At 34.1% G+C, this 22,241-nt stretch overlaps 1 protein-coding gene across 2 annotated transcripts in view; it reads right to left on the bottom strand.

Moving 5' to 3' along the window:
• Positions 1–3,012: 3,012 nt before the first annotated feature.
• Positions 3,013–22,241, bottom strand: part of CCDC112 (coiled-coil domain containing 112) — a gene marked incomplete at both ends in the record, with an annotated part of 28,608 nt that continues 9,379 nt past the window's right edge. Inside the window, 8 exons of one of the 2 annotated variants that reach the window (XM_080699041.1) lie at positions 3,013–3,043; positions 3,237–3,355; positions 4,271–4,366; positions 6,108–6,521; positions 12,728–13,118; positions 13,497–13,572; positions 16,275–16,364; positions 18,887–19,008. In XM_080699041.1, the coding sequence (XP_080555167.1) occupies positions 3,013–3,043; positions 3,237–3,355; positions 4,271–4,366; positions 6,108–6,521; positions 12,728–13,118; positions 13,497–13,572; positions 16,275–16,364; positions 18,887–19,008 (1,339 nt within the window). The remainder of the gene's footprint in view (positions 3,044–3,236; positions 3,356–4,270; positions 4,367–6,107; positions 6,522–12,727; positions 13,119–13,496; positions 13,573–16,274; positions 16,365–18,886; positions 19,009–22,241) is intronic. The other variant, XM_080699042.1, reaches the window with a different exon arrangement.

Raw genomic sequence — 22,241 nt, 5'->3', positions numbered from 1 at the left:
AAATGAGCAAGTGAAACAAGATACTTTACAAAAGAAGAAATTCAAATGGCCAATAAATAAAGGAAAAAAATTGCTCAACATCATTAGCAATCAGAGAGATGCAAATCAAAACTACTCTGAGATTTCACCTAACTCCAACTAGGATGGCAAAACACAAACAACAACAAATGTTGGTGAGGATGTGGAGAAATGGGAACTCTAATACACTCTTGTTGGGACTGCAAATTAGTGCATCAATTTGGAAAAGAGTATGGAGGATTCTCAGAAGAATGGGAATGAACTTACCATATGACCCAACAATACCACTTCTGGGTATCTACCCAAAAGAAAGGAAACCAAACTACCAAACTAATGCATGTGTATCTATATTCATAGCTGCACAATTCACCATTGCCAAACTATGGAACCAGCCAAGATGTCTATCAACAGATGAATGGATTTCAAAACTATGTGATATGTACACAATGGAATTCTACTCAGCCATAAAGAAAAACACAATTACATCATTTACAGGGAAGTGGATGGAACTGGAGGACATTAAGCTAAGTGAGATTAGTCAGACACAAAAAATAAGAAATCAGATGCTCTCCCTAATATGCGGAACCTAGGGAGAAAATGGGTCATAGGAGGAACTCTAGACAAAGGAGGAGATACTATAGATGTGGAAATAAGGTGACCTGAGAGGATGGGAGGGAGGGAAGAGGGAAATTCTCTAATGCACATGATGTACTTTAACAAACATGCCAATCACTAATCCAAACATGAGAAGGTGAAAGAGGGAATGGGGTAGGAACTAGGTAAGGGCTAATTGGGTGAAGCGTGAATGTATGCCTCTAACATCTTGCATCCCATTAAGATGTATGAATACAATGCACCAATAAAAAAATTTAAAAAAAAAGAGGAAAAGAACATAAAAATATAAATAAATTGTGTAGAAACAGGAAAATACATATTATGTATTATTAAGTAATTATATAAAAACCAGTATGTACTCTAAGACTATATTATAATAAAATCCATAGTTTGGAAAATGTCTTAGAATTATAGATTCTTTACATATACAACATTTCTTTACTGTCTTCCTAAATTTCTTACAAGTTTACTTTTTAAACCATTATGAGAAATGTTTGACATCTCATCTAAGAATCTATAACTAAAGATATTTTCAATTATGATTCACCTATATCATTTACATAAGGGATCCATATAATAAGTTCCTCATTTATTTCAGACTCAAATTGACTCCCTCAGTAATACTTTCACACATTCCTTTACAAAAAAGAAAACAGGGCTGGGAGCATAGCTTAGTGGTAGACTGTGCTTGAAATGCTAAGGTCCTAAGTTCAATCTCCAGCAACAACAACAAAAAATAAAAAGCCAAAGCCCTAAGAATCACATTGGTGGTAATGCTTAGCTTAAAGGCAGGAAACTGAAAGCTACATTTGTGTGCAACAAAAAGCTACAGGTAAAAAAGCCACATAAGAAAGATTTGCTTTCCTTTTTCTTATAGCTGTTAAAGTCTGTTGTAAAATTCCCTTATCTTGTATTTTATTTCTGAACTGTTTCAAATTTTTAAAAGTTATATACAAATAATGTAAGATGGACATTTCCAATTAAAGATCTTTTGAGTTAACTTTGTAAAGATCTTTTGAGTCAATTTTGTCAGTCTGCATCTATAATTATATAATTGGAATTTGGTTTCTAAAATTTGGAATTTACATTCTTGAATATTAACTGTTAAATTGGAAAAGGTTTTGACCACTACTCATAATAAATGAGTCATTTAGCCTGTATATATCAAATTACAATTAAAGATATTCTAAAGTAAAAGTTCTAAGACACTTTTTTATACTTTTAAAAATATGGTATCCTTACTATGAGAACTTATAAAGTTAGAACCTAAGATTTTTATCATACGAAAAGTTAAGTTAAATTGTGTTTTCATGTACAAAAGTTTAGAAACTTAAAAATTAACTCTTTTGGCCAAATATTTTTACCCAGCAATTGTAAAACATTATACATGACACTAAGAAAAATTAGTCTTTTTTTTTTTTTTTTTTTTTTTTGGTAGTACTGGGGTTTCTGGAAGCCCTTCTACCTCCAGGCTACACTCCCAGACCTATTTTTACATTTTTATTTTGGAAACAGGGTCTCCTAAGCCAGCACGCGTGGCTGGCTTCGAACCTGCGCTATCCTCCTGTCTCTGCCTCCCAAGCGCGGGGATTACAAGCGTGCGCCACCACGCCCGGCTAGAAAAATTAGTCTTTTAAGGCTAGCTTATTGTAGCTAATGTTTCAGAACAAAGAAATTTTGTACTTTGAGGGAATCAAAAGTAGAAAAAAAAATCTGTATTAGTAAGATGTAAAGACACAAAGACTTTGTAAATGTGTGAGGTCCAAAAAGAATAAAGAGAAAATTTAGAATAACAGAAGGAAACCAAAAGGATGATAGGAAACCAAAATAATACAATTAATAGGGTATATGAAGCATGGAGTATAGTTTTGAAATATTCTTTATATAAAACAAAGCATGCTTCAAACAAATACAAAATGTTTATTACACAAAATATAATAACTGACAACTTTTAAAAAGTACTGTTATTTCATAAGTTTATAAAAAACACTTTACATTTTTATTACTTAACTTACTTTGAAGTTATAAAAGTTATAAATTTTTAGTTAAAAAAATTCTATCCTAATTTATTTTTCCATGACAAAATGTCTCTGAAATATTGAGTATTTCAATGGAATTATTTGTGACATAAACTTACTTAAATGACTTTTACATCAACAATATGCCAATATATATCTTAACAACCCTCTTAGCAGAAAGAGGAAATATTAATGAAGTGCTGCATGAAACTTAAAACATTTCTCAGTTCACATATAGCACAAAAATCAATCTAGTTAGTCTAGTGATATTTAAAGAACATGGTTAGTCACCCTCTCTTGGTATAACTGCATACCCTAACACTCTCATCAAATGAATGGCAATTCAGTTATCTCATATTCTCTATATTCCTTGTCTCCAGGTTGGAATAGCCCTAAAGAAAAAAGAAAAGCAATTACAAATATATAAGTAAAAAATTAAAAAACCAAACCAATTCTATTAGATGTTAAATGTTATAGGTTTGTTTTATCAACTATAAAATATTATACACATGTAGAAATTCCATAAGATATAAACAAAGTTATTAAATTTCTCTGAAGTGAACACCCCTTTAAACTCCTTTTTACCTATGTGGGATATGTAGAAGTGGTCCAGAGCCTGTTGGTCCTATCATTTTGGTTCGTTCTTTCCAACCTCTGGTAGGTTTGTAAAGCCTAGAAGGATCTCTACTAACATTGTTCTCAACCTATAATCAGAAGTAAAATTAAGTTCCAGTTAATTTATCTGAAGTAAGTTTGTGTTAAGTGAGTAAAATATTTAGTAACAAAACAAAAGCAGCTTTAAAAAACATACTTTGTATCAGCTAGACAATAAAAAAACTAGAGCCCATTCAGTTAACCTCTAACTGTGCTTATATAGCTAAAATAAAATGTGGACTATATCAATCTATTAATAAACTATTAGTTTATTTTTTCTAATTATACTATTTTCTTTTCTTCTATTTTTTTCTATTTCTACTATGAGATAAAGTAGAGCTAAGTATAACACTGATATAGCCAGACAATAAATTTAGGCTAGCCACTAGTGAGTCCTTTGCTTAATCTGCGATGATTATCAACACCTTTAATTCTGAGTATTACCAGTGAGATTAAACAATGTTCACAGCTCACACAGGTATAAAACAGGTTCATACAGAAAGAATGAAAAGAATGATGAGTAGGAAGATAATTCAATGAGAAAGAGAAAGGTGCTTATTCCAATGATAGCTGCTTAATTGTACTAAGGTATGCTTTCTAATATTTAATAGATTTGATCTAAATTTGCTTACAAATCAAGGAATCAGGACAATTAGGAGTAAGATGGGGAAAAGTTGATCAATAGGTACTAAGTTAAGGTTAGGAACAAAAGTTCTGGTATACTATTGCATAGTAGGGTGACTATCAATAATAATTATGTAGCATAAATTTCAACAAGATGGAAGAAAGATTTTGAATGTTTTTGTCATAAAGAAATGATGTTTGAAGAGATAAATATGTTTCACCTCACTTAAATATTTATAAGGTGTATTGAAAAATAGTACATTGTACCCCATTAACATATATATATATATAATATTAATCTCAGTTAAAATGAAAAATAAATTAACCTCTCTATAAAGTACCTTTTCTTTCAATTTTGTCAGTCTTCTTTGTTTTTCTGCCTTTTCATCTTCCTTTGCCTGTCTGTCCAGAATTCTCAATTCAAGTTTATGTAAATCCTAGTAAAAAACCAAAAAATATTACATTAAAATAAAATTTGCTTAAAATTTAGTTGTTTGCAGGTAAAATTAATGTATCTAAACTATCAGTACTCCAATATTAACCTTTTCCAATAAAGGCTTTATTTTCTCTAAAATATAAATATAAAGCCGGGCGTGGTGGCGCACGCTTTGTAATCCCAGCATTCAGGAAGCTGAGACCGGAGGATCATGGTTCGCAGACAGCCTCAGCTACTTAGTGAGGCTCTCTGCAACTCAGTGAGACTCCGTTTCAAAATAAAGAATAAAAAATAGGGCAGGGGTTGTAGCTCAGAGGTCAAATGCCCCTGTGTCCGATCCCCAGACCCCCTCCACACACACAAAAATATATATATGTATATATTTTTTTTCTCTAAAGCTTTTTTTTCTCTAAATATAACTAACATATACATGTCCTTCCTAAAATGTTTTCTACTAGCTATTGCTTGTTTTACTTTCAACCTAAAACTCCTTTTAACAGGTAAGTTAAACCCCTTTTCATCTAGCAACAGATATATGACATATTTTATATTTTGTTTTACTGGTTTTCTTTAAGTCTTTTATTATTTGAATTGCTTATCTTTTGGGGAAGTGAGGAGGCATGGGATATTTTGTTATTCAGGAACAATTTTTTTATATAGACTAAGTTATTAATGTATTTTTTCCTATTATTTTCATCATATCTCTTATTTTTTGCTTTATGAATGTGCAATGTCTTTTGATCCACAAAGTAATTTGTAGCAGTTATATTCATAATAGTTCTATCTTATCTGTACCCTTTGCATTTAAAATACCCTTCCTTGTTTAATATTTTTTGGACAAAATTCCAATTGATTTTATTAGCATTTTTCATGTATACAAGTGTTTAAAATTCTATATAATCCTGCCACCTAGAAATAACCTGAGTTCTTTAACCCTTAATGGTTAAAAAGATTAAAAGATTAATGGTTCCAAGATTTCAATTCAGCAGTTATCAATAACTACTTCAAAGTTGCCACAAGTGGTATATGTTTTTCTTAACTGAGTTTTTTTTTTTTAATGGATGTTCCACATGTGAGGTGATGAGAGAAAATGGGTTAGGTATATGCTGAGTATATAAAATACACCCAACCCTAGCGTATAGGCATGAATAAAAAACATAAAATCTCGGCCCTCATGGAGCTTATGTTATGGTGGGGAGATAAGAATGAACAAGCAAGCAAATCATTTATGGCATAAAGTTAGGTGGTTTGGCAGGGATGGCATCTGGCAGAGATGACAAGACACTCACTTCCTGGCCTGTGGCTACCTTTCAGCCTCATCTCCTGCATATTCCTATCCCCCCTCCCCGATACCCTAATACTGAAATATTTCTAGTTCCCTCCAATAAACCATGCTGTTACACTCCTCCAAAATACTATTCAGGCTGTTTGCTCTACTAGGAAAGCTCTCTATTCTCCTTCAAGACTCAACTCACACATCACCTTCTCTTTAACTATGGTAAACATCTCTCCTTGTATATCCACCACCTAAAGCACTCTGTCTAGATCTCAATCACCATACTACTTACCACTTTACACTAAAATCTCCTATTTGCATATATTTTTCCCACTAGATTATAACATACTAGAAGTTAGTGAGCATGCTTACTCATTTGAATGCATTCAAATGGCTTTTGCTGAATTGAATCTATAATGCCTCCGTATGTAGCATTTAAAATTATTTAGAAAATATATATACTTACTCTTTCTTGAAACTTGGAAATCTCATCAGCAGCAGTTTTCCTTTTTTCTGCCTTTTCTGCCTTTTCCCTGATCTCCTTTTCAAGCCTCAAAAATTCTTCCTGCTCTTTCTTCTGTTGGGTATAACTTTCTAGTAGTAATTTTAGTTTAAACTGGCGCTGACGTTCTTTCTGCTGCTTTTTCTCTTTTTCTGCTTCTTCTTTTAACTGGGAGGCATATTTCATTGACATCTCTATACTTTTCTGTTTTTTCCAAGCTTCAACTGCCAATTTCTGTTTCTTTCTTTGTTCTTCTTTTTGCTTTTGATTATCTTCTGGTTTAGTATGATATATCATAGGTATGTTATCTGCCTTTTCTTTTAATTTGAAAATTTCCTCCTTTTTTTGCTGTTTTTTAGTTTTCCAATTCTGAATAGACTAAATGATTAAAAACAGATAGAAAATTTTGTAAAATAACCCAGAGTAATAAATTCCATCTTCCTGATGAGAATATTGATTACAAGATGCTAGGTGCTTAAGTTTTTACGTTTTGTTTTGAACCAATACAAGGATTTTTTCTACTTCTGTTTTTTTAAATTATGCTGTATCTTTAATTATGAATAGTAGGTTATTCATTCAGCTTTCCTCTTCCTCTCTAAAAGGAAAACTAAAGGTAGGAGGAGAAGGAGGAGGAGGAGGAGGAGGAGGAGAAATCTCAATAGCTGCATAAATTCTGGCAGCCAGGTAGGACATATCTCCTGCATTAGCTTTCTCACAGTCAGGAAACCATTTTTGTATCGTTCCTTATTGTATCATCCATTCATTCAATGAAGCTTTATGCAATGTGTATTATATACAAAATAATATGGTAGGAATCATAGGTAAATAATACCAAATGCCATCTAGTACAATGCCATTCGATGTGCCAATCTACAAAAATATCAGGAACTCATGTCAGATTGTATATCAATGCACTGTCTTCTTCAGTTAAAAATTTCCTATTAAAACTGTCAACTGACCTATCAAGAACCTCAACAGAAGCCTGGCGTCGTGGCGCATGCTTTTAATCCCAGCGTTCGGGAGGCTGAGACCGGAGGATCTGGGTTCGCAGCCAGCCTCAGCTACTTAGTGAGGTCATTTTCAACTCAGTGAGACCCTATTTCAGAATAAAGAATAAAAAGATAGGGTTGGGGGTGTAGCTCAGAGGTAGAATAGTCCCTGGGTTCCATCCCCAGTATTGAAAAAAAAAAAAAAAAAACAACTCAACAACAACAAAAAAAACACAAAAAAACAAACAAAATAAAACAAAACAAAAAGAACCTCAACAGAAAGCCAACAGAATGGGGGATTTTTGCCAACTACTACTTTGATAGAGGACTAATATCTAGAATATATAGAGAACTTAAGAAACTCAATGCTAAGAAAACAAATAACCCAATCGCCAAAAAATGGGCAACTGAGCCGGGCATAGAGTCACACACTTGTAATCCTAGCATTTGGGAGGCTAAGACAGGAGGGTCATAGTTTGAAGACAGCTTCCCCTACATAGTAAGGCCCTTTGCAACTAAGTGAGACCCTGTTTCTAAAATAAAGAATAAAAAATACGATTGGGGGTGTAGCTCGGAGGTAGAATGGCCCTGGGTTCCATTCCCAGTAACGCAAAAAATTTTAAAAAAAGGACAAGTGAACCACATAGACATTTCAAATAAGAAGAAATTCAAATGGCCAGCAAATGTATGAAAAACTGCTCAACATCATTGGCAGTCAGTGAGAGGTGCAAATCAAGACTACCCTGAGATTTCACCTAACTCCAATTAGAATGGAAACTGGCAAAACACAACAAATGTTGGCGAGGGTATGGAAAAGTGGGAACTCTAATACATTGTTGATAGTATTACAAATTAGTGTAATGACTATGGATAACAGTGTGGAGGATCTTCAGAAGAAGGGAAATTTTCAGAATAATGGAATAACTTTGGAATAATGGAATAACAACCTATTATATGATCCAGCAATAACACTTCTGGTTACCAAAAGAATGGAAACCAAAATACAAAACTAATATATACATATGTATGGTCATAGCCTCATAATTCACAATTGCCAAACTATGGAACCAGCCAAGATATTCATCAACAGATAAATGGATTACAAAAGTATGGGATACATGCACAATGCAATTTTACTCAGCCATAAAGAAGAAGAAAATTACATCATTTGTGGAGAAATGGATGGAACTGGAGAACATTATGCTAAGTTATGCTAAGTGAGATTAGTCACTCATAAAAAGTAAAAAATCAGATGTCCTCCCTAATATGTGGAAGTTAGGGAGAAAAAGGGTCATAGAAGGAACTCTAGAAAATGAAGGAGACACCATAGATGAGCAAATAAGGTGACCTAACTGAGAGGGATGGGAGGAAGGAAGAGGGAAATTCCCTAATATGCATGATGTACATTCATAAACATAAGTCAATCACTAAGCCAAACATGAGAAGGAAGGCCAAGGGAGGGAGTGGAGTAGGAATTGGGGAAGGGCTAAATGAGTGATGTGTGCATGTATGCCTCTACCATCTTGTACCCCATTAAGATGTATGACAACAATGCACTGATTAAAAAAAGTCAGCTGAGGCCAGTTGTACCTGCGAGGCTGAGACTCTCAGCTTGAGACCTTGTCTTAAAATAAAAAATAATAAATAAAAAGGTTTGGGGTATAGGTCAGAGGTGCTATCACCAGTACTAAAAAAAAAAAAAAAAAAAAAAAAAAAAGTCAACTAAACTAACTTATTTTATTGTAGGCCTTTAACAGATTGCTAATCAATATCCACTCTCAGACCAAGTTTGAGCAACACTGTTTTATCTAGAGGAGATAAAACATTGGGTATGCTATAGCACATCAAAAAAAAAAGTATAAATAACATGTTTGTGAATGACTGAGGGGAAGACTGAAGACTTATGTTTGGGTGAGCAAGAACAAGGCAGCATCTGATTTGAGCAGATTCTGACAAGCTGGGTGCAAATAGTGAGAACAAGATACTCAAGAGCACCTAAAAAGTTCAATGTGTCTGAAAATGTTATCTTCATTTACACAGAATATGGGATACATTAAATGAAGTGGGAGGTAGAAATGGTAAGTTTCCTACTCAACAACCAAACTCAGGAGATGTTTTTATCTTTTATTTTATTTTTATTTACTTATTTTTATTGGTGCATTGTAGTCATATATCTTAATGGGATAAAAGATGGTGGAGACATACATGCACACATCAACCAATCAGCCCTTACTCAATCCCCACCTCATTCCCTCCTTCCCATACTTGGCTAAGTGGATTGACTTTGATATGTTTAAGTACATCATGTGCTTTAGAGAGTTTCCCTCTTCCCCCCTCCCATCCCCTCAGTTAAGTCACCTTATTTGCTCCTTTATAGAATCTCCTCCTTTGTCTAGAGTTCCTCCTGTTACCAATTTCTCCCTAGCTTTTGCATATTAGGGAAAGTATCTGATTTCTTGTTTTTTGTGTCTAATTAATCTCACTTAGCATATGTCCTCCAGTTCCATCCATTTCCCTGAAAATGATGTAATTGTGTTTTTCTTTATGGCTAAATAAAATTTCATTGTGTACATATCCTATGGTTTTATAGTCCATTTATCTGTTGATGGACATCTTGGCTGGTTCCATAGTTTGGCAATGGTGAATTGTGCAGCTATGAACATAGATACCCATGTATTACTTTGGTAGTTTGGTTTTCTTTCTTTTGGGTAGATACCCAGAAGTGGTATTGCTGGATCAAATGATAAGTTCATTCCCATTCTTCTGAGGATCTTCCATAGTGTTTTCCAAAGTGGTTGCACTAATTTGCAGTCCCAACAACAAAATGTATTGGAGTTCCCACTTCTCCACATCCTTGCTGGCATTTGTTGTTTGTGTTTTCCATCCTAGTTGGAGTTAGGTGAAATCTCAGAATAGTTTTGATTTGCATCTCTCTGATTGCTAATGTTGCGCATTTTTTTCCTGTATTTATTGGCCATTTAAATTTCTTCTTTTGTGCCGGGCGTGGTGGCGCACGCTTGTAATCCCCGCGCTTGGGAGGCGGAGACAGGAGGATCGGATCGCGCAGGTTCGAAGCCAGCCGCGTGTGCTGGTTTAGGAGACCCTGTTTCCAAAATGAAAATGTAAAAATAGGTCTGGGAGTGTAGCTCGGAGGTAGAAGGGCTTCCAGGAACCCCAGTACCACCAAAAAATAATAATAATAATAAATAAATAGATAAATAAATAAATAAATTTCTTCTTTTGTGAAGTTGAAGTGTCTATTTAATTCACTTGCCCTTTTTTTTTTTTTTTTTTTGGTGGTACTGGGGATGGAACCCTTCTATCTCCAGACTACACTCCCAGGCCTATTTCATATTTTATTTGGAAACAGGATCTCTTAAGCCAGTGAGGCTGGCCTTTGAACCTGCACAATCCTCCTGTCTCTACCTCCCAAGCATGGGGATTACAAGCATGCACCACCACACCCAGCGTCACTTGCCCATTTTTTGATTGGGTTATTTGTTTTCTTAATGCTAAGCTTCTTGAGTGAAACTCAGTAGATTTAAAATGAAATCCTGATATTCTTCCTAAATCTCCTATCCAACAACATCCCACTTCTACAGAACCTACAAAATTATTCTATATCAGTAACTGCTAAACTGTACTTTCACGTTCACACACCATCTCTCTCTACCCGCCTTCAATCAATCACCAGGTCTCAGGAAATAGTATTTGGGAACAAAAATACTCTGGAATTGGGATGGTTTACTTTTATTACAAGAAATATAATGTCTGTTCCTTTTCCTAGGGAAGGAGTTCTCAAATGTTAGCTTGTAACAAGCCAAAGGACTTGGTAAAGCATGGATTGCTGAGACCCATCCCCTGAGTTCTGATTAGATCTGGGGTTGGGGCCTGGTCAGTTCTGACAAGTTCCTAGGTGATATTCATTTGTCAGGGTAAGGACCACCTTGAGAAACCCATGATTTACCTAGAAGAAAAGCACAATAATTTTAGTAGCTTGTTACATTAAATCTTTAAAAATGACTTATGTCTCAAAAATATTTCTTAAAACTCTCTGAATCAATTATCCTAGATTCACTTTATTTCAGAGGGAGGAAAAACAATGATGAGGACAAAAACCCAGCTTTCTCTAAAACTTTATACTAATCATGGAATCAATAATTCTTTGACACTTTTAGGTAGGTCATTTGTTGAAAAGACATGCATTTCTTGTTAAGCCAAGTTAAAGTTATCTAAACCCTTGGTTTTCAACCAGGATAGATTTTTGCTCCCCAGGGTAAAAGTGACAATATCTAGAAATAGTTTTGATATTCACAATTATGGGAGTATAACAATCATCTAGTAGCTGGAGGCCAGATATGTGGTCAACTGCTATACAATGCTTAGGATGGTCTACCACAACAAAGTATTATCCAGTCAGTCCCAAATATCAATAGTGCCAAGACTGAGAAATCTTGACCTAAACCAAAGCCAAACTAATATTTTTGTGAGAAAAGGAATCTGAAGGTATTTGCTACCATCAAGGGTAAGTTTTCTCTCTGGGATAGCCAAAATTAGAGACTTTAAACAATGAGGTTGAAGTTCAAAAATCTCAGGCTGAGACAGGAGGATCACAGGTTTGCAGCTAGCCTCAGCTACTTAGTGAGGCCCTCTGCAATTTAGTGAGACCCTGTTTCAAAATAAAGAATAAAAAAATAGGGCTGGGGGTGTAGTTCAGAGATAGAATAGCCCCTGGGTTCAATCCCCACTATTTTGGGGGGGGGGGAATCTCAAAGCTGAGCATGGTGACACATGCCTGTAATCCCAGTTACTGGGAAGGCTGAGACAAAAGAATCACAGGTTCAAGGCCAGCTTCGGCCAATTTAGGCTTGCAGTAACTTAGAAAAACTGTTTCAAAATAAAACAAAACAAAACAAAAAACAAGGCTGGGGGTGTAGCTTTGAGATAGAATGATCCTGGGATCAATCCCAGTAATCTCTCAAAGAGATTTAATAATCTAATTGTTTTTTCTCTGTCTTTTGATATTCTATTCAAAATAATGTGGCCTTTGCTGATAAAATTACCTTGTTTCAAAAGTCTGAGTGGGTCTGAATTATCTGGGAATTGGACACAGAATATTTTCTCCACATTTATAAAGATTATGGTCCATTGTATAATTTCTTGGGATAGAAATGTTTGACTTTGAGTTCAATTATAGTTTCATTATTTGTGTAAAAATCACAACTTTTTTGGGAGGAGAGGAATTAAACTCAAGAAAATTCTACCTCTGAGTTTTTTCTTTTTTCTTTTGAAACTGGGACTCACTAAGCTTCTGAGGGCCTGATAAGTTGTTGAGGTTGCCTTTGAACCTACAATTTCTCCTATCTCAGCCACTCAAGTACTGGGATCACAGGCATGTGCCACCACGCCCAATTAAATCAAAACTTCTTAATGCCTCAGTTTAATCTTCTTTAAGATGGGGAAAAATAACTATAAACATCTTTTATGGGATTGCTGCAAAGTTAATGATATTGTGTTAAGAATTTAGCATAGTGCCTAAGACATAGAAAAAGGTATTATTATTATTATTATTATTATTATTATTATTATTATTACCTCTTTTTTTCTTTCTTCTAGAGCCAGAAATTTCTGATACCATTTCTCATGCTGTTGAACTTCATCCTGTGTTCTTCCAGGAAGGTGTTCTAGAACTTCTCCCATAAATGCTGGCTTCCCTTTATGTTTGTTTCTCACCTTTAAAAAGTTCTGGTGGTCATAATCATCCCAGCCTCCTTGTCGCCCTCCTGTTTGCTGTAGAAATTTTTCAAAATCTACCACTTCCTCTGGAAGAGTACTTGATATCACTTTGTCTGCAGTAACTTTGCTTGAGATTGCTCTGAAAGCTTTCTCTGTTTCTGAATTACTCAAAGCCCATGTGTCAATTTTTCTTGATATGGCACTCAACTCATTACTGGTTGTTTTCTCATCTTTAATTAGCTCTTCATATCTAAAATAAAAATATTCAAGTTTGAATAAGAAAATACCAATAAATCCATATTAACTTCATTTTCCCTCAAATTTAAAGTTTCTTGCCTCTTCATACCATTGTCTCCAATTGGTATTACTAATATTTATAAATCTAAGCCTTAAGAGATTTCCTTAAAGATAAAAACAATCTTTCAAATTCTTATTTGGAATTTTACAGTGTCCAAATATAAATAAAAATTCACTTTAGACACAAAAAGCTATTTAACCTTATCAAAGAAAAGTGTTACACTGCTTTTGTGTGAGACTCAAATACATAATATGCTTATATAAACAACCTAGTGGTGAAGTATTGAAAAATAAAGGTCAATAATTTTATATAAAATTAGTTTAAACATACATTAGCCTTTGTTCTTCTTTAAAAGTGTTAATAGTATTTTCAATTTCTTCCATCATTTCACTTAGCTTTTCAACAACTGTAAAAAGGAGAACAAACCCATGGAAAAATTATTTTATGTTATATTGCAGTATGATTGAGTTAAATATTAAGGAAAAAACATGTAATGTTCCCCCCACCCTTTTTTCTGTTTTTGCAGAATTGGGGATTGAACCCAGGGGCATTCTACCTCCAAGCTTCGTCTCCAGCCCTATTTTTTATTCTTTATTTTGAAACAGAGTCTTACTAAGTTTCAGAAGACCTAAGTAGCTGAGGTTGGCTATGAACCTGTGATCCTCCTGTCCCAGCCTCCCAAGTACTGGGATTACAAGCATGCACCACCATGCCCGGCTGTTTCTCTAATTTGAAAACATTTCTTATTCTGAGAAATTAAGAAAACTATGTTTAAAATAAATTTTTATGATCATATTTTTCTAATTACAGATGTTTTCCTATATACCTATATTATTAAATATAATATTATGTTTTATAAAAATATTTCAAATGAACTGTATGACTTCAGTTTTTGACAAAATATTATAGCTAAAAAGAGCTTAAACTTTTCCATAAATATGTAATACTACCTCACTTTTTCTGTTGATATATATGGGATTTCATTGTCTAAATCTATCCTACTTCATTTAGTCAATTCTTCAATTGATGGAACTTAAGTATGTACAATGCCATAGTAAAAATCCTTGTATACATATATTATTTTAGCATGCTCAAGTAAAAGTTTTCTTAGAGAATAACTGGTAAAACCTGAAATGCTAAACAAAAAAGTAGCAGTGTACTAGATACTGTTATGTTGTTATTCAAAAGGCACTACGAAAGCTGGGCATGGTGGCCCACATTTGTAATCCCAGCATTCAGAAGGCTGAGACCAGAGGAATGCAGTTTGCAGACAGCCTCAGCTACTTAGTGAGGCCCTCTGCAACTTAGTGAGATCCTGTTTCAAAATAAAGAAAAAATAAATAGGGAGGGGGTGTAGCTCAGAGGTGGAATGCCCCAGGGTCCCATCTCCAGATAGACAGACAGACAGACAGACAGACACACACACACACACACACACACACACACACACACACACACAGCACTACGAACTCACAATTCCTCAGAATGCCCATCCCATGTACTTTAATTGTGTGTGTGTGTGTGTGTGTGTGTGTGTGTGTGTGTGTGTGTGTTACTCAGGATTGAACTCAGGGGCATTCTACCTCTGAGCTACATACCACCCCTATTTTATTTTTATTTTGAAACAGGTTTTTGCTAGGTTAGTGAGAATTTTCACTACTTATTGAAGCTGCAATTGAACCTATGATCTTCCTGTCTCAGCCTCCCAAGTACTTAGATTAAAAGCATATGCCAGCACTCCCAGCTCCCATGTACTTTTAACAGTTTTAAAAATGATGCAAAAATTTATCATTATTGATTTAATTGCATGCTGTGATCATTAATAAGCCTGAGCATCTTTTCCCTATGTTTGTATTTCTTTTGCTATACTATGCAGCCAATAATCTTTGCCAGTTCTTCTATTAGGTTATTTGGTTGCTCTAATTTGTGGGCATTCTCTCTATATATTATAGATATTGGCTTTTTAAGTTACATATATATTGCTAATATCTTTCTAATTTGTCTTTGAACTTTGCTTATGGGTTCAAGTTTTTTTTTAAAGTAGCCACTACGTTCACTTCTTAAAATATTTTCTGTTCTTATCCTTCTTGTTATGAAAATATTAATCCATATTCTGTTATTTTTATGGTTTCATTTAACTTATTAATAACTACAATATTTATATTTACCATTTTTAGTGCTTACTTTTATCACCACTACACAAGTGCTTCAATGCACTGTTTTGCTTCATGACAGCTAAGGAAATAAAAGGTCAATGAGGTCAAGTAACTTGCCTAAAGTTACATAACTAACAGGTGAACAGAACAAGAGTTTACCCCAACATCTGTCTACTTAAGTCCATACATCTTGAGCACTCTATTGCTCTGAACCCTTAGGAATGAATGTTGGTATAATAAGACAGGATACCATTTTCCCCCTGAAAGCAGCATTTACCCTAATATAGTCAAGTATTTTCTTATGTATATCTGAAATGACTCTGAAAAGTAATTATTTCAAAAAATGAATGATAGGGTCGGGTGTAGTGGCGCATGCTTGTAATCCCTGTGTTTGGGAGGCAGAGACAGGAGGATCATGCAGGTTTGAAACCAGCCGCACTGGCTTAAGAGACTCTGTTTCCAAATAAAAAAAGTATAAAATAGGTCTGGGAGTGTAGCCCAGAGGTAGAAGGGTTTCCAAGAACCCCAGTACCACCAAAATAATAAAAATAATTAATAATAATAATAATAATAATAAATATATATATATATAAAAAAGAAAAGAAAAAAAGTGAATGATAGGGAATGCACCTGGCAAGGAATCAAGAAATCAGTCCTTTTACCCTTGACTAGCTAAATCTGAACTTTTCTGTACCAAATTCTCAATCTTAAAAATATCACTAACATCACTTTTACCTATCTATCAAATTTTTAAAAATTTGATAGCACTTTAAAAATTAAAAATAAAATTACATAGACCCTGGATACTACAGTTTTCCAATATATCTTCATTAATCCCTAACCTAAAAAGTATTAATGCAAAGTAGATAAACAGATATACTTCATATTAGAAAAGTATCAATTTCCTAGTGAACAACAGAAAAGAAGGGCTCCAACATCTAAATTTACTTACAATCAGGTGTTGGCTTCACATCCTTTAATTGATGCTGAAGTGTTTTTACACTGTTATAGATTTTGGCCAACTGTTGCTGGATTTTTGCTCCTGTAAGGAAGAAGTACAGAGTTTAAAACAATTCTGTGAAAGATATGGTTATTAAAATTCTACACATAAGACTGATCACACAAGACTTATTAACACAGCAAGAACAATTAAATAAAGAATAAAAGATAGTTACTTTAAGCAAAAAAACTTGAACATGTTAAGTTGCCTGGTTCTAAATAAAGCATTTCTCAATTTTCTTCAATATTTAAAAGCACAGGGGGCACCAAGTAAATGTCTTTTTCCCCATTTGGTGGAGACTGAGTTATTGGACATTCTTTTAAATTTAGTAGCATTTAAAAGAAAGTAGAATTTTAGTAGAATTTAAAAGAAAGATTAGTAGCTTAAGCTTAGTATGTTTTGTTCTTTAAAAGCATTTTTAATTATAATTTGTTATACAAATAAAATTTGATCTTCACTGTGTTGTGGGAATATTAAAACTGTCAAATGATATGAACTGAATACTGACAAACTTACTATTGAGTTAATTCATCTACAAACATCCTCTAAGACAGAGGTGGGTGATACCTAGGGTGTCACTGTCATGGCCCTGAAGAAGTGCCTCAGATGCCAGTCAGTGGTATCTGTGTCACAGGATGCCATGTTCAACCCCAAAGGACTAGCTTGAAGTAAATGTTAGGCCCAGAATATAAGTCTGAAAAACAGATGAGGGTCTCAGACGTTTCCAGACAGTTTTTATTAGGAGCAGAAAGAATTAATTCTTTCTTCATATTTTTTCTGGACTAATAATCTTTAATGTTTATTTAAATTAACAGGCTTATGTCATAAATATTCACATAATTGCACCATTATAATTTTATCATTGGGTACTTTATGCACCCTTCTCTTTTTTTGTTTTTGCAGCTTTTCACAAATGAAAACAAAGCACAAAAGACTGTCCAAAAGTACTTTAATAAGTACTTTAAGAAGTCCTTTCAGACATTTGTGTGTTCCAGGGGTATATGTTTGCTGGGGATCAAAGTTAGGACAGTGTGTGTGTGTGTGTGTGTGTGTGTGTGTGTGTGTGTGTGTGGCGCGCGCATCTGTACAAGGCAAGCCCTCCACCACTGAGCTATACTCCCATCCCTGACAATTTTTTAAAGTTTATCAACAAGCTTGGTGCCAGAGCTAATATCCAAAATAAGCCTCTCAATATGTTTATGTGACTTTGGCTTGTACTATTTTTTTAAGTAAAAATTGAGAGCTACATAGAAGAAGATACTTTATCCAATTTATGTTATTTATACACTTGGAACTGACACTCTGTATAGATACTTAAGCACAAGAGAATATAAATGCAGAAGGCCGGGGGTGGTGGCACACTCAATTGTGATATATGAAGGGGAAGCTTCTTTATCTCTAAGACAGTGCATTCCTTCTTCTCTGAGATAAGCATAAAGTATTATTAACAAAAGACAAAATTGTAGACCAAAGGGAAATAAAAAGGAGGAAAAAGTTGCCTTAAAAAAGAGAAAATCAAGCCAGGTGTGGTGATACAAGCTTGTATGTAATCTCAGCATTTGGGAGGCTGAGACAGGAGGATCACAGTTTGTGGACAGCATCAGCTACTTAGGTCCTTTGCAACTCAGTGAGACCCTGTTTCAAAATACAGAATAAAAACTAGGACTGAGAGTGTAGATCAGAGTTTGAATGTCCCTGGGTTCCATCCCCAGTAAAAGAAAGAAAGAAAGAAAGAAAGAAAGAAAGAAAGAAAGAAAGAAAGAAAGAAAGGAAGAAGGAAAGAAAGAAAATTGAGTGACCTAAATATTTACAAACTATTTAGGGGCATAATAATAATAAAAAAAATCAGCTTCCCAATTTTCTGAAAGGAACTTAGGGCAACTAACAAATATTAAGTCAGTAAAGTCTAAATTTCTCTATGAATCATAAGAGAGTTGGAAATGTATTTATATTAGGTCTTTCTGTCATGATAACAGAAGGAGGATGATTTTTGCCACAACCTGACAAAATGACTTTTTAAAAATAGTGTAATCTTACATTGTGAAAGAAAAGCTTTATTAGGAATTTCTTTTAATTGGTAATAAGAGTATGATGAGGAATCTAATGTTTACTAAGCCTATATGGCATAAAACTTAATAGGTATCCATTATTTTTCCTGGCAATAATCCAGTTAGAATGACTAAACAGTGACCTAAGAGAATAATTCATATCCCTAAAAGATAAACTTATTACCAACTAGAATACCTTGATAGAATATATAAGACAGACAGCTGGGCATGATGGCACATGCTTGTAATCCCAGCATTTGGGAGGTTGAGACCAGTGGACTGCAGTTTGTGGACAGCCTCAGCTAATTAGTGAGGCCCTTTGCAACTCAGTGAGACCCTGTTTCAAAATAAAGAATAAAAAATAGGGCAGAGGGTATAGCTTGGAGGTTGAATGCCCCTGAGTTCTATCCCCAGACCCACAAAAAAAAAAAAAAAAGAAAATATAAGGCAATGTACAAAGACAGAGTAAAACTATAACTTTATATCACTGAACAATTCATCATGAACTCAACTTACTTTCTGTTTTTCTGCTGTTAATCAATTTATGTTCTAATTCTTCCAGCATACTTTGCTGAAGTCTGAAGTCACTTTTCTGGTTGTAGAAATGACTGTATTTATCTTTTTCTATGATAATAACTCTTTAGGAAAAGATACAAATGGCATAAATATGACTTAAATATATTTGTTTGAAATATGAAGACACTCATAATTGTATACAGATTAATTTATTTAAATATTTATTTTTTATTTATATTCAGATTAATTTATTTAAAGATTAAAGAATATACTTAGATTTGTGAGTCAAAATATTGGTCAAAATAGTTGCTATTTCTAGGTTAGAAATACTAACCTTGAAAGACATTCAAAAAGTACTGATACAAACTACGAAATATATGACAAGATGTTAAATCTCACTCAGAACAGGAGAAATGCAATTAAAACTATACCACAATAATACCACATGTCTATCAGACAAAAAAGTTTAAATAATACATCCTATTGATAAAACTGGAAAAACAGGTTCTTGCATACACTGTTGTAAATTGCCTATGGACGGCAAATTCAGCAGTATTTATCACATTGCAAGTTCATCTATCTTTGACCCAGCATTTTCTTAGAGAAATTTATTCTGAGGACATATTGACATATGTGAAAATAATGTGGATACTGGAATTAATCATAGCATTGTTTGTTAAAAGATAAAATATAACTTAAATGTCCACAGCCAGGCGTGGTGGCGCACGCTTGTAATCCCAGCATTCGGGAGGCTGAGACCGGAGGATCGTGGTTCGCGGACAGCCTCAGATACTTGGTGAGGCCCTCCGCAACTCAGTGAGACCCGGTTTCAAAATAAAGAATAAAAATTGGGCAGGGGGTGTAGCTCGGAGGTCAAATGCCTCCGGGTCCATCCCCAGACCCACAAAAAAAAAAAAAAAAAAAAAAAAAATCTTTAACTTAAATGTCCACCAGTATGAGACAAATTAAATAAATATGTCACATTCATAAATTGGAACATAATGCAGTGCTGTTATGTTTCATTTACTGATTGGGAAAGAGCTTCAAAATGACACTCTTTTTATAAAAAAGTATTTATATAACAATGTCATATACATGCCCCAGAGTAGAGAATGGGGGAGGGGCAAAGTGACACCTCTCAATCTACACTATGATATGCCTCTCAAATCACTCTGATTTAACAATTTTTACCTTTCATCTATCCTTTCTTTGCTTAGCTTAGGTATTTAAAAATAAATATGCACCTCTAGAGATTATTGGTAATTCACATATGTAATGACTGTGCCATTATAGTACCTGACAAACATTAACAACTCCTTGTACCTAAGACATACTCAAGTTAAAAACACCACCAAAAGCAAAAGAAAAAACCAAAAAGCAAAAAAGCATTGCATACAATATGTCACCATTTTTATATGGAATGAAATCTAAATATATATATGTATTTCATTTCCTTATAAACACATAAAATATCTGTGGAAGCATACACAAGAAATTAGTTCTAATGGCTGTTTGAGGGAAGAGGAACTGGGTGACTAAAGGTGGGTGAAACTGAGAACTTCTACTGAGTATCCTTTGAAATGTTTAGATTTTTAAGCCATGTTAATATATTACCTACTGTCAAAATAAAACAGAATGATATTGCAAATTGTTTTTCCTCAAAATTCAATGAAAATTGAATAGAAACACTCTTCTAAAACAAAATACATTGAGTTGCTCTATGGACTTTAATCATTTAGTGGACATTATCCCATCTAGAAAGAAAGGTAAACTAGAATCTCTAACCCCGAGTCCAGTACCATCTAGAATAATATAATATTAACAAATTTCAGGTATAGATAACATTGTTATTAATGTCACATGTTGCACAATTGCTCTTCTGAACTTATCCATTAAATTACTTCTACCCCTTGGACCAACATTTCTCCATTTTTTTTACTCCTAACACTCAGATCTCATACCTGGTATCCATCCTTCTACTTTGTTTTATGAATTCAACTTTTTTCTATTTCATATAATGATATTATTCTGTGTTTGTCTTTCTGCATTTGGTTATTTCACTTAATATAACTTCCTAACACAGAAGATCTTAAAGTATTCTCACACATAGTTGTGAGATGATAGATATGTTAAATATCCTGATAATAAACATTTCATTATACATAAACACATTATTTGTTTATATATATGATTTTTATCAATTATACTTCAATAAATATATAGAAATGCTAGCTATAAGTATTATATAAATGTAGTGAGAGTTCAGTTTCTAAAAACTATGTTAAGGCATAACTTTTCAAAATTCAAATAGTTTCTTTTTTCATTGGCAGAATTTCTAATGAGAATTACCACTGAACAGTTTGTTATGGTAGTCTTCTTTTCTTTAGTTCTTTGGCAAACTGATAGTCTTAAAGTTTAAAGTAGTATCTGTATAAAGCTCTCAACTATATGGTAGAGTAGCATGCTTTGAGGGTTTTTTTCAGTACTGGGGATTGAACACAGGGGCATTCTACCTCTGAACCACACCCCCAGGCCTATTTTTTATTTTTCATTTTGACACAGGGTCTCACTAAGTTTCAGAGGGCCTCACTATGTAGCTAAGGCTGGATGTGAACTTGCAATCTTCCTGACTTAGCCTCCCAAGTATTGGGATTTCAAGTGTATGCTACCACTCCAGGCTCAACAAAATTTTCATACACATGTATTTTAAAACACTCATTTAAAAATATTTACTAAGTGGTTACATTTGTTAAATGAAAATGTACTCAACCTGCTATGTAATACACAAAAACTAAGAAAATACCTGTTTTATTTTCCTTTAAACACACTGACTTAAAGTGGTAAAATTAGATAAAGTTGAAACAATTGCACTTACAATTAATTTTGTATTAAATACTGTACTATCATCTCTCCATTTTAGACCTCCTGCCTTTCTCTTGTTATATTTGATAGGCTAATGAGTAGAAATTTCTAGCATGGGATTTGTTAAGGTAAGAATGAATTAATTTTATATTCTCCATTATAAATTAGCTAGTAAAGCCGGGTGTGGTGGTGCACGCTTGTAATCCCCACGCTTGGGAGGCAGCGACAGGAGGATCACACAGGTTCGAAGCCAGCCTCGCTGCCTTAAGAGACCCTGTTTCCAAATTAAAAAAAAAAAAGTATAAAATAGGTCTGGGAGTGTAGCCCGGAGGTAGAAGGGTTTCCAGGAACTCCAGCACCACCAAAAAATAAAAATAAATAAATAAGCCGGGCGTGGTGGCGCACGCTTGTAATCCCCACACTTGGGAGGCAGAGACAGGAGGATAGCGCAAGTTCGAAGCCAGCCGCGTGTGCTGTTTCCAAATAGAAATGT

This window comes from Muscardinus avellanarius (genome assembly GCF_963383645.1).
Source record: "Muscardinus avellanarius genome assembly, chromosome: 7".
Classification (NCBI taxonomy): Eukaryota; Metazoa; Chordata; class Mammalia; order Rodentia; family Gliridae; genus Muscardinus; species Muscardinus avellanarius.
This window is presented reverse-complemented; position numbering and strand designations above follow the sequence as displayed.